Genomic DNA, 12,893 nt, shown 5'->3' with positions numbered 1-12,893 from the left:
CTGGATCCTGTCACGTGTGGTGTGAAGGAGGCCACGTGTGCCAAAGCCGGGGCTCTGCCCTCGAATGTGAGCCTGCGTGTACAGTCATACATCTTCAAGGAGAGAGGCTCACAGCTTCTGAATTCTCGAAGGGCTCTGAAATGCCCAGAACATAAAAACCATACAATACAGTATATTCTGCTTGCAAATGCAGCAGGTCAGGGCGAGAGGAAATGAGAAGATGCTGTTCACATCAGCTTGTCTGATGAATACCCAGTGAGCAGGCCCCGGAGACACGGCCCTGCCTTTGGAGCTGGGAGCCCTCAGTAACCTTGGGCGGTCTGGCGAGCGCTGCCCACACTCAGAGCTACTGGGGAGAAGCTGTCTACGCTGTGATGGCAACTGACCCCTGTTCTAAAGGGCTTCCTTCCAGACAGACTTGAAACAGTTCTGAGCAACTTGCTCTCAGGGGAGGAGGGGGTTGAAGGCTTGCAGTGCCTTTCAGAGCTGAGCTGGGCCACAAGGCCACCAGCCCTGGACCAATCCTGGAAGGGCCCTCGAGGTATTGGAAGATGAAGGGATACAACATGCCCCAGTGGTCGGACAGGCCATTTCTCAGGGCTAAAGGAAGTGTGGTCCCTCTTCCATTCTCCCAAAGGACTCAAAGATGAGCACCTGGCCTTCGCCTGTCAACGAAGGTCTCTGTTGAGTGAGAGCAGGCACAAGGAAAAACATTTCTAGCATTAAGGTCTGCAGGCAAATTTGATGGCTCTTGCGCGTCCCACACAACCATAAGGAAGGACTCTAGTCCACGTGAGACACACCCCCTCCTGGCCGGTGCCTTCACGTCTCTAGGGAAGCGGGGGAGTCCTGGGATGCAGATACAGGGTGGAAAGTGGTCTAACTGGCCAGCACTAGCAGAGCCGTCCCATTGCCAGAAATACCCCAAGGCAAACAGGACCAGGACCCCAGACACCTGCTTCTTCCCCCAGCACACCAACCCCCCGTTTGCAAACCTTCTCATCATTGGCCTCTTTGAAATCATTTACTCCATTTCAAAAAATGGGAAATGGTTCATCAACTCATTTCTTAATAATGTAATTACAGCTGTTCCCGCATGGAGGTCCTCTGGTCACTTGTAATTATTTTTTGCTGGAGCGTGAGGAAGGTGACAGAATGGAGACTCCCTGCTGCTCACCTTGATGTCAGAGGAGCCCCGAACCCTTCAGGAGGACAGTCACGCTGGTGCATACTCATTTAGCTGTGAAGTTTCTAAAATCCCTGGCAACCCCTTATTATGAGAATGGTCAAAATAAACAGCTGTCTCTGTTCAGATGCTGTAACTGCAGGTCTTCAGTGCTGGACATCTTTCAAACACTAGTCTGGGAAGACTTCCAGGAGAGCAGGTTGTGAGGACTGTGCTTCCCCTGCCCCTCCCAGCAACACATGGCCCTCTGGTTACCTTGACAGATACACCACAGTGTCCGGGGGCACTGCTTGCTTTGTGCCACCCGAGTTCTTCTGCAGGGGTTAAAGCGCTGCAAACTCAAGTCTCATAAATAAGAAGGTCTCAGTGATACTGGCAGCATTCTTTTCCCCAAACCAATTATGTTAATTTTCAACTGCCTGAGTTAATGTTCACCGGAGTTAATAAACAACTGTTATTGGGATTTCTTCATGAACAATGAAGTCATCCACTAATAAGCATACACTTTCATCCAAATGTGACCAAAGCAGAGATCATTGATGGCCTTTCCGTTGATTTACCTTAAATGAGCTGTGTACCAGTGTTTCATCTAAATCAATGACCACGCATTTCTTTCCATAGTCGAGCACCGTCACCTCGGGAAGGAGGTATTTAGCTGGCGGCTGAAGAAAAAATAGCATTATCATTACCTTGATGTAAAACACAAACCAATCCTCTTGTTATTACATTATACTATGTTAATGAGGTTCAAAGTTAAGCCAAACATTGAAACGCCTGGTATTTTGTAGTTCGCCACTGAATTTTTACCAAATACTGTGCCATTGTCTGAATGGCTATTAGGAGGGCTAGGCCTGGGAACCAGATGAACCTGGGTTTAAATATCAGTTGTCTCTTTCCTGGCTGTAAGTTGAGATAATAATATCTATTATGAAAGGTTGTTGTTATCAGCTGTAATTGTGGTAAAATGCCCACATTCTGCCTGGCACATACGTAATGGGCACTGTTATTATTAAAATGGGCTGCATTGAAGTGAATGGTTAATCATGATAGCTACTCTATGCAGGCCCATTTCTTGGGGTCACATTTTGTCTGAAATTCACTGTGGTACATAAGTATATTTCAGACCTATATGGAAACTACAGTATTTTTTTTAGTGATTGAAATTTTCAAAAACTTGAAGAGAAACTACAGACCCACCAGCAAAATGCAATCCAAAGTGGCACCCAGTAACAGGAAACAAATAAACCGGTCTGAGTTCCGCTTCCTGCCTTGTGCCTGCCCCTGCCCCACTGTGGTATAACAGTGAGTGAAAGTGGCATTTTTACCTCTTGGATTCTGTCTCTGAAAGTTATACTTTAATCCTCATGTTGTATGTTAACCAGAAAATCTATTTATATGTCTTTGTAGTAGCTGACTCTAACCTTGTGAAAAAAAGGTCATAAAGAATGAATAAAACACTAGATAATCTTCAGATAACCTCATTCTTGATTTAGAGTACTTATTTCTTTGGGCCTTGCTTCATTAAAAAAAATTTTTTTTCTTCACTGATTTTTAGAGAGAGAGGAAAGGAGAGGGAGAGAGAGATAGAAACATCAATGAGAGAGAACACCAATTGGCTGCCTCCTGCATGCCCCCCACTGGGGATCGGGTCCACAATCTGGGCATGTGCCCTGACCAGGAATTGAACCGGCGACCTCTTGGTGCGTGGGTTTACGCTCAACCACTGAGCCACACCGGCCAGGTGGCCTTGCTTCATTTTAGAAACAATTTGAAGTATTTTAGTTTGCTTTGTGGCATATTTAGTATCCAATGTTAACAAGCCACTGCTTTGAGCTGGAAGAAGGTTAAGCTCTGTTCAATATTTTATGCCAAACAACACACAAGAAAATATTTGTCCCTCACCACTGAAGAATGATCAATTTAGTTTATCAAATAAAACAAACAAAACAATGAAATCAAAAGGTATTCCCTTCTAAATTTATTTAATTTTGGGGGTCTAAACTGAACCTTAGTCAAGGATTTGGAGTTAATTTTGGACTTTAGCTGGTTCGATAGTGAAGGTAACAGGCGGTCATCAGGTTAGGTAAATTTGCAAGTGCAATGGTCATTCTGGCAGGGGGTACTGTGCAGGGCTGACCAGGACGAGGCTCCATGTGCGGACATGGGCGGTTCTCATTTTAGAGGAGCTCTCCAGTGAGCGTGGGTGCTTCCTCCTCCCAGCTCTCCACGCAGTATTCCTAGCCTTGCAGCACTGGGAAGGGATGTGCCTTAGACATGGGCCATGAGAGTCAGGTCCTAGGAAGGGCTGTGCCATTATAATTCAACAAGCCAGCAGGTCATTATCAAAATTAAAACAAACGGGCAAGAAATTGTATATCAAAAACTGCTTTAAAAAGGCAGGGTAAGATACATTCTATGAGTGAGCATAAGGATTTGGGTTATTTTTGTTTGGGCCATAACAGAAAGCATGCTTGTAACCAGAATAAAATTTGTTTTAACTTTTTATTATACAATTCTGTAAAAAATACAGACAAGAAAACACAACTCTTCTCTTTTCCATGCCCCCGATTCCTTTTCTCAGATGTCTCCCTTTTTAGTTTGGTATCTATCTGTCCAGTCCTTTCTCTATGCATTTATACAGTGAAATAATATTTTAATTTTGTGTAATTGCAAGCCTGGAAAATAAGGATCTAGAAATTCTATCCCTTGTGTACCTGAAAGCACCAAAGATCTGCCAAATGGGCTCAGTTATTTTCCAAACCCAAGAAGAAAAATTACTTTCTTAGCATATTTAACCCGCACTTGACAAGCATTCTCTGGGTTAGCAGTAAGTAAAATGACTCACTGTACTACTCTGAGGAAAAAGAGAGAGAGGGTGTTAAGCAAACTATTGATTCAGCATTTGGGCTCCAGAGAACAAGGCCAGGCGGGGGCCACGGGCTGGGAGGATCCCACTAATCCTTAGCCCGTTTCCTTAATGCACACGGCTCCTCTGAGCTTGGCTCTGGATGCATGCAAACCCCCAGACCACTGGTAAGAATTCTTCTGGACAGCTGTGTCCTTGGAACCTGCAAGGACACTATATAAATGCAGTAGTGCTTTGCTACTTCAATTGCTCTGTTCAGGTGATGCTTGAATCATTAACTAGAAAATGTCCTAAAGCAAATGTTCTCTCAGGTCAACATAAAGCTGAAGAACGAGAGAAACACCAGTTATATCAAGATGAGCCTTTTATATACAAAAATCACTTGCTCCAAAGCACACAGAGGGCATTTCCAGGGGGATGGACAGGGTGGGGATGGGAGGGGAAGGGCAGAAAGCACATGGTGGGAGGGGGGAGGAGGAAGTGACCGTGACCTGTCATCCACGGGTTGGGAGTTCTCTTCCTGGGAGCAGATCTAAATTTCCTGTCCTTGCTGGTGAACTTGCAGCCACAAATAGTTGACTCTATAGTTCTTTCTTTAAAAAAAAAAAAATTTTTTTTTCTTTATTGATTTTAGAGAGAGAAGAAGGGAGAGGGAGAGAGAGAGAGATAGAAACATCGATGAGAGAGGACATCAGTTGGCTGCCTCCTGCATACCCCTCACTAGGGATTTGGTCCACAACCTGGCCATGTGCCCTGACCGGGAATCCAACCGGCGACTTCTTGGTACATGGGTCGATGCTCATCCACTGAGCCACACCGGCCGGGCTATAGTTCCTTTCTTTAGAGCACCCAGCCTACACGCCCTCACAGACCTTGCAGACCTAGAACCTCTTCTTGGTACAGTAGATCTCAGGCTCAGCGTCTGCACACTGTGCTCCCCAAATCTCAGGACAGAGATCTTGGGGCCTACTGCAAAATGGGGCAAAGGAAACTCTAGACCATCTGTAGCTAGAACAGCTGTTCCGCCTCTATGTTCTTCATAAGGTGGAAAAAAGTACACCACTTGCTTTTTAAAAGGCTGAGGCAAACAGTATAGAAACGTTACTGTTAGAAAACAAATTTCCCCTCTCCCGGCAGCATTTGTATGGCTCGGCTGCCCTGTCAACCTCGCGCTGTGAGCGTCAGTGTGGTGTGTGATTCGAGCGAGAGTGTGGGGACGGCAGGCCTCGTCACAGCCCCAGTGGCATTCCTCCCTGGGGCCAAAGTACGTGAGTGCTCAGTTTCAGCCACAACCACCCGTCGTGTCCTCCCCTGAAATACCTGACTTTTACCAGACAGCCCAGGAGGCTTCCATAAGATGCATGAAGAGCCCCAAATCCCAGCTCATAGTTGGGACACAAATGTTACTAAGTGCAACGTTTAACATCAAGTCTGGATAAAGATGTCATTTCCAACAGGTGTTCAGAAGACAAGTTGGTGGATCACTCAACAAATGGTGTTGAGATACCTGACTGGCCACTTGGAAAAGGAAATAAAGCTGGATCCCTGCCTCACGCCTTACACCAACATAAATTCCACAGGGGTCACAGACTGCAGTGTAATGATGAACCCAACAGAACACTGGAAGGAACTGACTGGTGTGGCTCAGTTGGTTAGAGCGACGTCCGGGCACAAAAGGTTGCAGGTTCGATTCCTGCTCAGGGCACATGCAGGAGGCAACCAGCTGATGTCTCTCTCTCACATCGATATTTCTCTCATTCTCTTTCCCTCCTCCCTCTCTAAAAAAAAAAAAAAAAAATCGATAAAAAAATAAAATACTAGAAGAAAAAATGGGTCAGTCATAGAGTGGGTTGATCTTTCTAAGCATGACATACAACTCAGGAGGTATAAAGAATAAGATGAATATATTTGCCTATATGAAATTAAACTTCTGCCTGGCCGGTGTGGCTCAGTGGATTGAGTGTTGTCCTATGAACTGAGAGGTCCAAGTTTGATTCCCGGTCAGGGCACGTGCCAGGGTTGCGGGCTCGATCCCCAGTAGGGGGTGTGCAAGAGGCAGCTGATCGATGTTTCTCTCTCGCATTGATGTTTCTAGCTCTCTCTCCCTTCCTCTTTCTCTAAAGAAATCAATTTAAAAAACATTTAAAATTAAACTTCTTTGTGGCCAAAATAATTATAAACAAGGCCAACAGATATATCATCAATTTAGAGGAAAGTGCTAATTTCCTTGACATTTATAAAGATAACACCATATAAAATCTGGAAGAAATGAATACGGAAGAAGAAAGACATATGGACAATAAACCTGTGAAAAGATGATCATACTCATTCATCAAGGAATTCAAATCAAAAGTGATAAATTGATACCATTCTTTATCTTCAGATGAGCAGAGATTAAAATATGTGATAAGGGAATAGGAAATCCCATACACTCTTGGTGGGAATGTAAAGGTGGCTTTTGGAAGACAATCTGGCGTTAATCTATCAAAAATGTAAATTATGTCCTTTGACCTAGCATTTCCACAATTAGGAACTGATCACACAGACACTATCACTCAAGTCCATAAAAACACATGTATAGGAATATTCACAGGAAAATACCAGCAACAGTGCAGATGTGGAAACAGTAAATGCCATCACATGTAAAACAAGGAGGTAGATGCTATGTACTAACATTTAAAAAGATTTCAAGATATCTTGTCAAAAGCAAAAAAGAAAATTGTTTTGCAAAACTCCTATTTGTGTAAATATGCTTGTGTTTATTTAGAATGTTTCTGGAAGAATATATAAAGAATATTAAAAGTGGTCATTCCAGGAAGTTGGGACTAAGTTGTGGGATTTTTTTCTTTCTACGCGAATCTTTCAGTATTTTCTTTAAACCATGAGCTTGAATTATTGCTTTGTGAAAAATCAAAATGCCAAACCTGTACATATAAACAGAAAAGCAGGAGAATGAAAAAAGAGGGGTGAGGTGAGAAGCAGAGATGGGGGACTCCTGAGGGACCTGCTCAGGGGCATCTTTCTTGTTCAGGGCCTAGCAAAAGCTTTCAGGAGGTTGTGGGACCTGGTTTGTGGGCTCGGTACAAACAAGCCTGTGGTGCAGCGCCCCAAGCTCTCAGGGGCTCCCAGCACTGACGAGGCCCTGTTTTGGTCCAGAAAGGGAGGCTACTGTTTATGTGACCTTCAACCTAGACAGGGGGGTGCAGATTTTGCAGGGGATTCCAAGGCACAAATCCCAGCTGAGCGGGCCTTCAGATGGCCCTGGCTTTGGCTCTGCATGTGAAGCAGGCCGTGGAGGGATCACACGTGCCCAGCAGAACTGCCTTGCTGGAGGTTAGCATTCAAAGAGGAAGGTTACTTTAGCTAGGCTTTGTTTTTCTGCAGGACATTTCACAGAGTCTCAGGCCTGACCCAGTGTGTCATATGTAAGAAGCAGTCAGCAGCTTACTGATTGAGCACTGGGCTAAATCACACAAGGAATCTTTCCCCCATTGGCTGTTGTATTCTAGGATTCTAGAATGAGTCAAGCTTTGTGGGCAAAGGGTCATCTTTCTCAGTAGTGTTTACCTGGACAGGTACTTGATTCAGCACCTAACTTTAAAGACAGAAGGGAGTTAAATGTGAGGCAACAACAGTGCTGTTGGGGTATCAGAGGTCGGGGAGAGATGCCAGCTGTCACCTGTTTAATACAGGTACCTGTCAGAAGAATGCAGTGCATGAAACTACTTCGCATGGAGGCTAAACAGAGACCGCTGGTCATCAATCCCACTAGGGATTGATAATAGGTGAAAAAATCCAAGGTAAGATGGATGAACAGATCTGAATCCTACTGACACACTGGATAAGGAGTCATGCTGCCTGACCAATCTTTTTCATCCGTTTTCCCAACAAAGCCCAACCCCCCGTTAGACTGGCAAAGTCAGAATCACTCCGCAAACCCTTCCAACCTGTTAATAAATGGAGAGTTCAAGTTCTGAGAAAAATGAAATTATCAGAAACATTTTGGGCAATTTGTAAGTGACATGCATGTCCAAATTTGGAGTCAACCTGTACTAATGAAATCCATTCCTTTCAAATGTAGGATTGTGCTATCTCTTGGATGTTCCCAAAAAATAGGTGAAAAAGTCCCAGGAAAAACAGAGAAGAGATTTGAATCAGACTATTTAAAGAAGAGAATCTTTTGGATGAAAATAACAATTTATGGACATCTTTTTTTTTTATCTTCACCCGAAGACATTTTTCCATTTTTTGTTCAGATACAGTGGGAGGGAGAGAGAGGAAGTGACAGAGAGAAAAACATCAACGTGAGAGGGACACATTGAGTGGCTGCCACCCACATGACCAATCAGGGCCGGGGACAAACTGCAACCGTGGTTCGCGCCCTCAGCGGGAACCAAACCCAGGTCTCCCTGGACCGCAGGCCGACGCTCTATCCGCTGAGCCAAACCAGCCAGGGCTATGGACACCTTTTAACATCCAAATGCTTCTCTAAGGTCACAGGACTGCTGGCAAGGTCCTGTTTCATGTGGGCACCTTAACAGGAAGTTTCTTCTGGGAGCCAGTCGCTGGGATGGCTTAGGCCACACAGTTCTGCTGGCCGAGGAAGCACAGGAGCAGTGGGGACAGGGATGCCTGAGGGGTGGCTGGGCCAGGCCAGTGCTGGGGTCAAACACTGATACAGCTCTTCCTCCACATCCTAAGGCTGAAGTCTGCAGTGGCCCAGGGAAGCCCAGCTGGGGCAGTTACAGCACCACCAGCCTGTGGGAGTGGGGCTGAGGCTGCAGCTCAGGGACTACAGTTGGGACCATCTGGTCTGAGAGCTGCAGGCCAAGTGACTGACCCTGGTGACAAGTCAGAATGGTCCGCTCACCTGGGACACGAGCCCAATTCCACTGGGACAGTACCTGTTGCAAAGGACCATGTCTGGGCAAAAGTGTGTGTTCCCAGTCCGTGGAGTTGGGGCTAAGGTGCTGGGGTCGGGGAGCACGCAGCTGCCTGAGCTTACTCAGCCCGGGAGGCCCTTCCTTGGCAGAGAGAGAGGAAAGTGAACTTGGAGAGGAGACGCTGGCTGCCCTGCTGTTCCTGAAGAAGGAATCTCTCTGGAAAGAACTTCCCGCTCACAGTTTAAAACACAGCCTCCTTCTTCCTTTCACCAGAACAGAGCTGTTTATACCACATGATCAAATGCAACGTAAGCAAGAACACTGAAGAATAATCTTTTATGTCAGTAGGCAAATGTTTAAATAAAATTGAGTAAATATACATACACTTGGAATGGGAATGACCTGCCTCTGGTCACCCTGAGGAAAAAGAAAAGAAGTCATTGTCAGGTTTGAAGAGACGTAGAACACACACTCACAAGAAACTGCTTGCACGGGGGGCCCACCGTCTCCCAGTCGGGGCCCTGACTCCACCCTGCCCCCCGGACACCCCGCCCCTGGAAATAGGCTGGGTTCCTGAGGCTCCTCCATCATGTGTATTTGAACAGTGCCTCCCTGACTCCCAGAAATTTAATCCTTAATTGAAAATTAAAAATGAAAACCCATACTTTACTTTGATCCATGACTCCCTCTAATAACTGGCTTGTTTGTTCTTTTCAGTGAGTTTTTCCCCGAGAAGACTAAGCCTCAAGTCTGTACCACAGGCAGGCAAGGGAGACGCGGTCCTCAGACTCCGAGGAGCGCCTGGCCCTTCCCAGGGAGCACTGGGCCGAGGGGACACGCGAGGCACCAGGAGGGCCCGAGGCCGCAGGCGGGGGCAGCTCTCCCCTCCCGGGGAACAGAACCTGTCTTCACAGGCAGCGCCAAGGAAACGCAGGTGCCGAGGAAGAGCCTCAATCGCTTCTTTAGCCGCGAATGCCCGCCGCTCCGAACACGGTGGATGGAAACACTTCATCTCAGCGTCTCTGAGCAGCCGGACAGACAGATGCATCCCCACTGAGCATGCGCAGTTCCCTGCTGCTTCTGCAGGTGGTGGGGTGGGGGCGAGAGAGCCGCCCGCGGGTCCCGACGAGACACGCCCTGTCCCGCCTCAAGGTTCCTGACGAGGACACGCGCTGTCCCGCGGTCTCCCGCACTGAGCCGCCTCAAGGTTCCTGACGAGGACACGCGCTGTCCCGCGGTCTCCCGCACTGAGCCGCCCGCGGTTCCTGACGAGGACACGCGCTGTCCCGCGGTCTCCCGCACTGAGCCGCCCGCGGTTCCTGACGAGGACACGCGCTGTCCCGCGGTCCCCCGCACTGAGCCGCCTCAAGGTTCCTGACGAGGACACGCGCTGTCCCGCGGTCTCCCGCACTGAGCCGCCTCAAGGTTCCTGACGAGGACACGCGCTGTCCCGCGGTCTCCCGCACTGAGCCGCCTCGAGGTTCCTGACGAGGACACGCGCTGTCCCGCGGTCTCCCGCACTGAGCCGCCCGCGGTTCCTGACGAGGACACACGCCGTCCCGCGGTCTCCCGCACTGAGCACTTGTGAAAAGTGTGACCGTATCTTATCAAGGCGGGGAGGGGTCTGGTGACGGGGTCTCATGGAAAAGGGCCGCACATGATGGTTGACAGTGGCAGGTGGCTGGCTCTGCTCTGACTCTAAGGACCATTTAGCAATTTCCTGATTGTCTCCAGACCTAGTCACCCCCCCTACAGTGTAACAGCAACTACTGTTTCCTCAGCACCTCTTGATGGCTCTTCCTTTTCAGGACACTGGGCTTGTCTTCAGGATGCTGAACTGTGGGCTCTTCAGTGTGTCGGTGCCATCAAATCAGATGCCCGTTTCCAAGAACTTCTGTAGGGAAGCTCATTTCAGAAGCTCTTAATAATCCTATTCCCAGCCTCCGGGCCTGGGAGACTTCCACCAGAAGCTCACAGCCCTCCCAAGCTGGGTCCTGGTGGAGCAGGGTTTCTCAGCCCCAGCACTACCGACATCCTGGGCCTGAGAACTCTTTGCCACGGGGGCTGTCTTGGACATTGTGGGATGCCAGTAGGACCTCCAGTAGTGCCATCAAAAATGTCCCTGCACATTGCCAAATATCCCCAGGGGTAAAAATCGCCTCCAGGTCAGAACACCGCAGCAGTGGGAGACTGCACACGCTCCCCCACAGGTGCACCTTCGACAACATGAGCGTCAGCCATGAGAGAGAACAACAGCACCCGAAGGGCTTGACAAAACACAGACCATGAGTAAAGGGGCTACTCTAGACAGATATTTAGGCTTGAAAATTACCCCGGAAGTGTGTGTGTGTGTGCATGCGCACACAGGATATGCATGTATTAGTGAGTGTCCAGAAACCTTGTTCACTTTGTCCTCGACCTTAGAAGTCCTCCCTGGGCTCTGCCATTGGGTCTTCTAGGTGCTGACGCGTCCTAGCCTCTGACCTGGGGCTGCAGACACTTATTTTCGGCAACTTGCCTGCAGGTCCAGGGTGTAACTGGACGGTGGCCATGGTGCTACCCCAGGCCACCTCTCTTGAGGCATTTCTCCAGGGCTAAGTGAATATACGCAGGTGGAAGGAACCCTAGAGGCCATCTGTCGCATTCGGTCTACAGCCTTCCCTCTTCCTCTGGCAGGCTGAGTTCCGAGAGGCAGGGAGGGCTGAGGAGTCAGAAGAGACAGGCCTAGAATCTGCGTTTGCAGCTAACGGGCCTGGGCTTTGTGTTCCAGGTGTCCTGACCCAGCTGAGAGCCAGGGCAGAGGGTCCTCCTCTGGGAACTGGCTGGCCACGTTGACATGGGCTCTGGTCTCACATACTGAAGAGTGGAGGGTTATGCAAATCATGCATTCCTCAGAGTTCACTTCATTCTTTAAAAAGCCATTTGACAAATGTTAAGTGAGGGAAGTCCATGAATGAACACTAAATCCAGGTGAGCTCAACTCTGCCAGAGAACTGCCTTTATTTTTGTGTATGTTTTTTTTTAATCCTCACCCGAGGACATTTTTCCATTTTTGTTCAGATAGAGTGGGAGGGAGAGAGAGGAACAGAGAGAGAAAGAGAAACATCGATGTGAAAAGGACACATTGAGTGGCTGCCTCCCCCACAACCCCAACCAGAGCCTGGAACAAATTGCAACTAAGGTATGTGCCCTTGACCGGAATCGAACTCGAGACTCAGTGGTCCTCGGGCTGACACTCTAACCACTGAGCCAAACCGGCCAGGGTGAGAACTGCCTTTAAAGGCCTTTACTCCCTGACACACACAAATAAATACTTGAGGAAACCTTCCAGGGGTGCAGCCCCATTTCCCAGGCCATTGCATCTAGGCAGAAAATATTTTAGAACGACTTTTACTATGACGGCAGTGATTCTGCTCTCTTTTCAATCCTCTACCGGTCTAGGGTACAAACTATGCTCCCTTCACTAATGGCGATTTTCTACAGCAATGATTTTTAAATTGGGAGGGGGAGTATGAGGAAAGAATACTTAAGGGTGATATCAGAATCTGGGGCTATGGCCCGGTTTACAGTGGAATGTCATCATTCAAGTTTCACTGATATATTTTTCTACACCAATGGGGAGCAAGGTTGAATATCTGTTAATGAGAGTCATCTTTCATTATTTTCCCCCCAAAATTTCTCAGCTATTCTTAGACATTTGTCTTCCTATTCAGAAACAGCATATTTCTCCATAAATAAGAGTTACCATATCGAAATCTTTTAATGTTGCTAATTTTTCTGTAGTGTTTTGGGTTTTCTATGTAAATAATCAGGTCATCTGCAAATAAACCTAATTTTGTATGTTTTCCATATTTGTACCAGTTTTGATTTTTTTTGGTCCTATTACACCTGCCAGAAACTGCTAGTGATTTTCCTATGCTGTTTACTGTTTATCTTTAGACTATAGCTTTTTCTCATG

At 47.5% G+C, this 12,893-nt stretch overlaps 1 protein-coding gene across 2 annotated transcripts in view; it reads right to left on the bottom strand.

The window, feature by feature from the left end:
* The window catches only part of CTDSPL (CTD small phosphatase like), a 101,310-nt gene that overhangs the window by 12,437 nt on the left and 75,980 nt on the right, over positions 1-12,893 (bottom strand). Inside the window, exons 3-4 of one of the 2 annotated variants that reach the window (XM_036267200.1) lie at positions 9,320-9,352; positions 1,747-1,848 (exon numbers count right to left, since the gene is read on the bottom strand). In XM_036267200.1, coding sequence (XP_036123093.1) covers positions 1,747-1,848; positions 9,320-9,352 — 135 coding nt within the window. The remainder of the gene's footprint in view (positions 1-1,746; positions 1,849-9,319; positions 9,353-12,893) is intronic. The other variant, XM_036267201.1, reaches the window with a different exon arrangement.

This window comes from Molossus molossus, unplaced genomic scaffold, assembly GCF_014108415.1.
Source record: "Molossus molossus isolate mMolMol1 unplaced genomic scaffold, mMolMol1.p scaffold_m16_p_18, whole genome shotgun sequence".
In the NCBI taxonomy this organism is placed as follows: Eukaryota; Metazoa; Chordata; class Mammalia; order Chiroptera; family Molossidae; genus Molossus; species Molossus molossus.
This window is presented reverse-complemented; position numbering and strand designations above follow the sequence as displayed.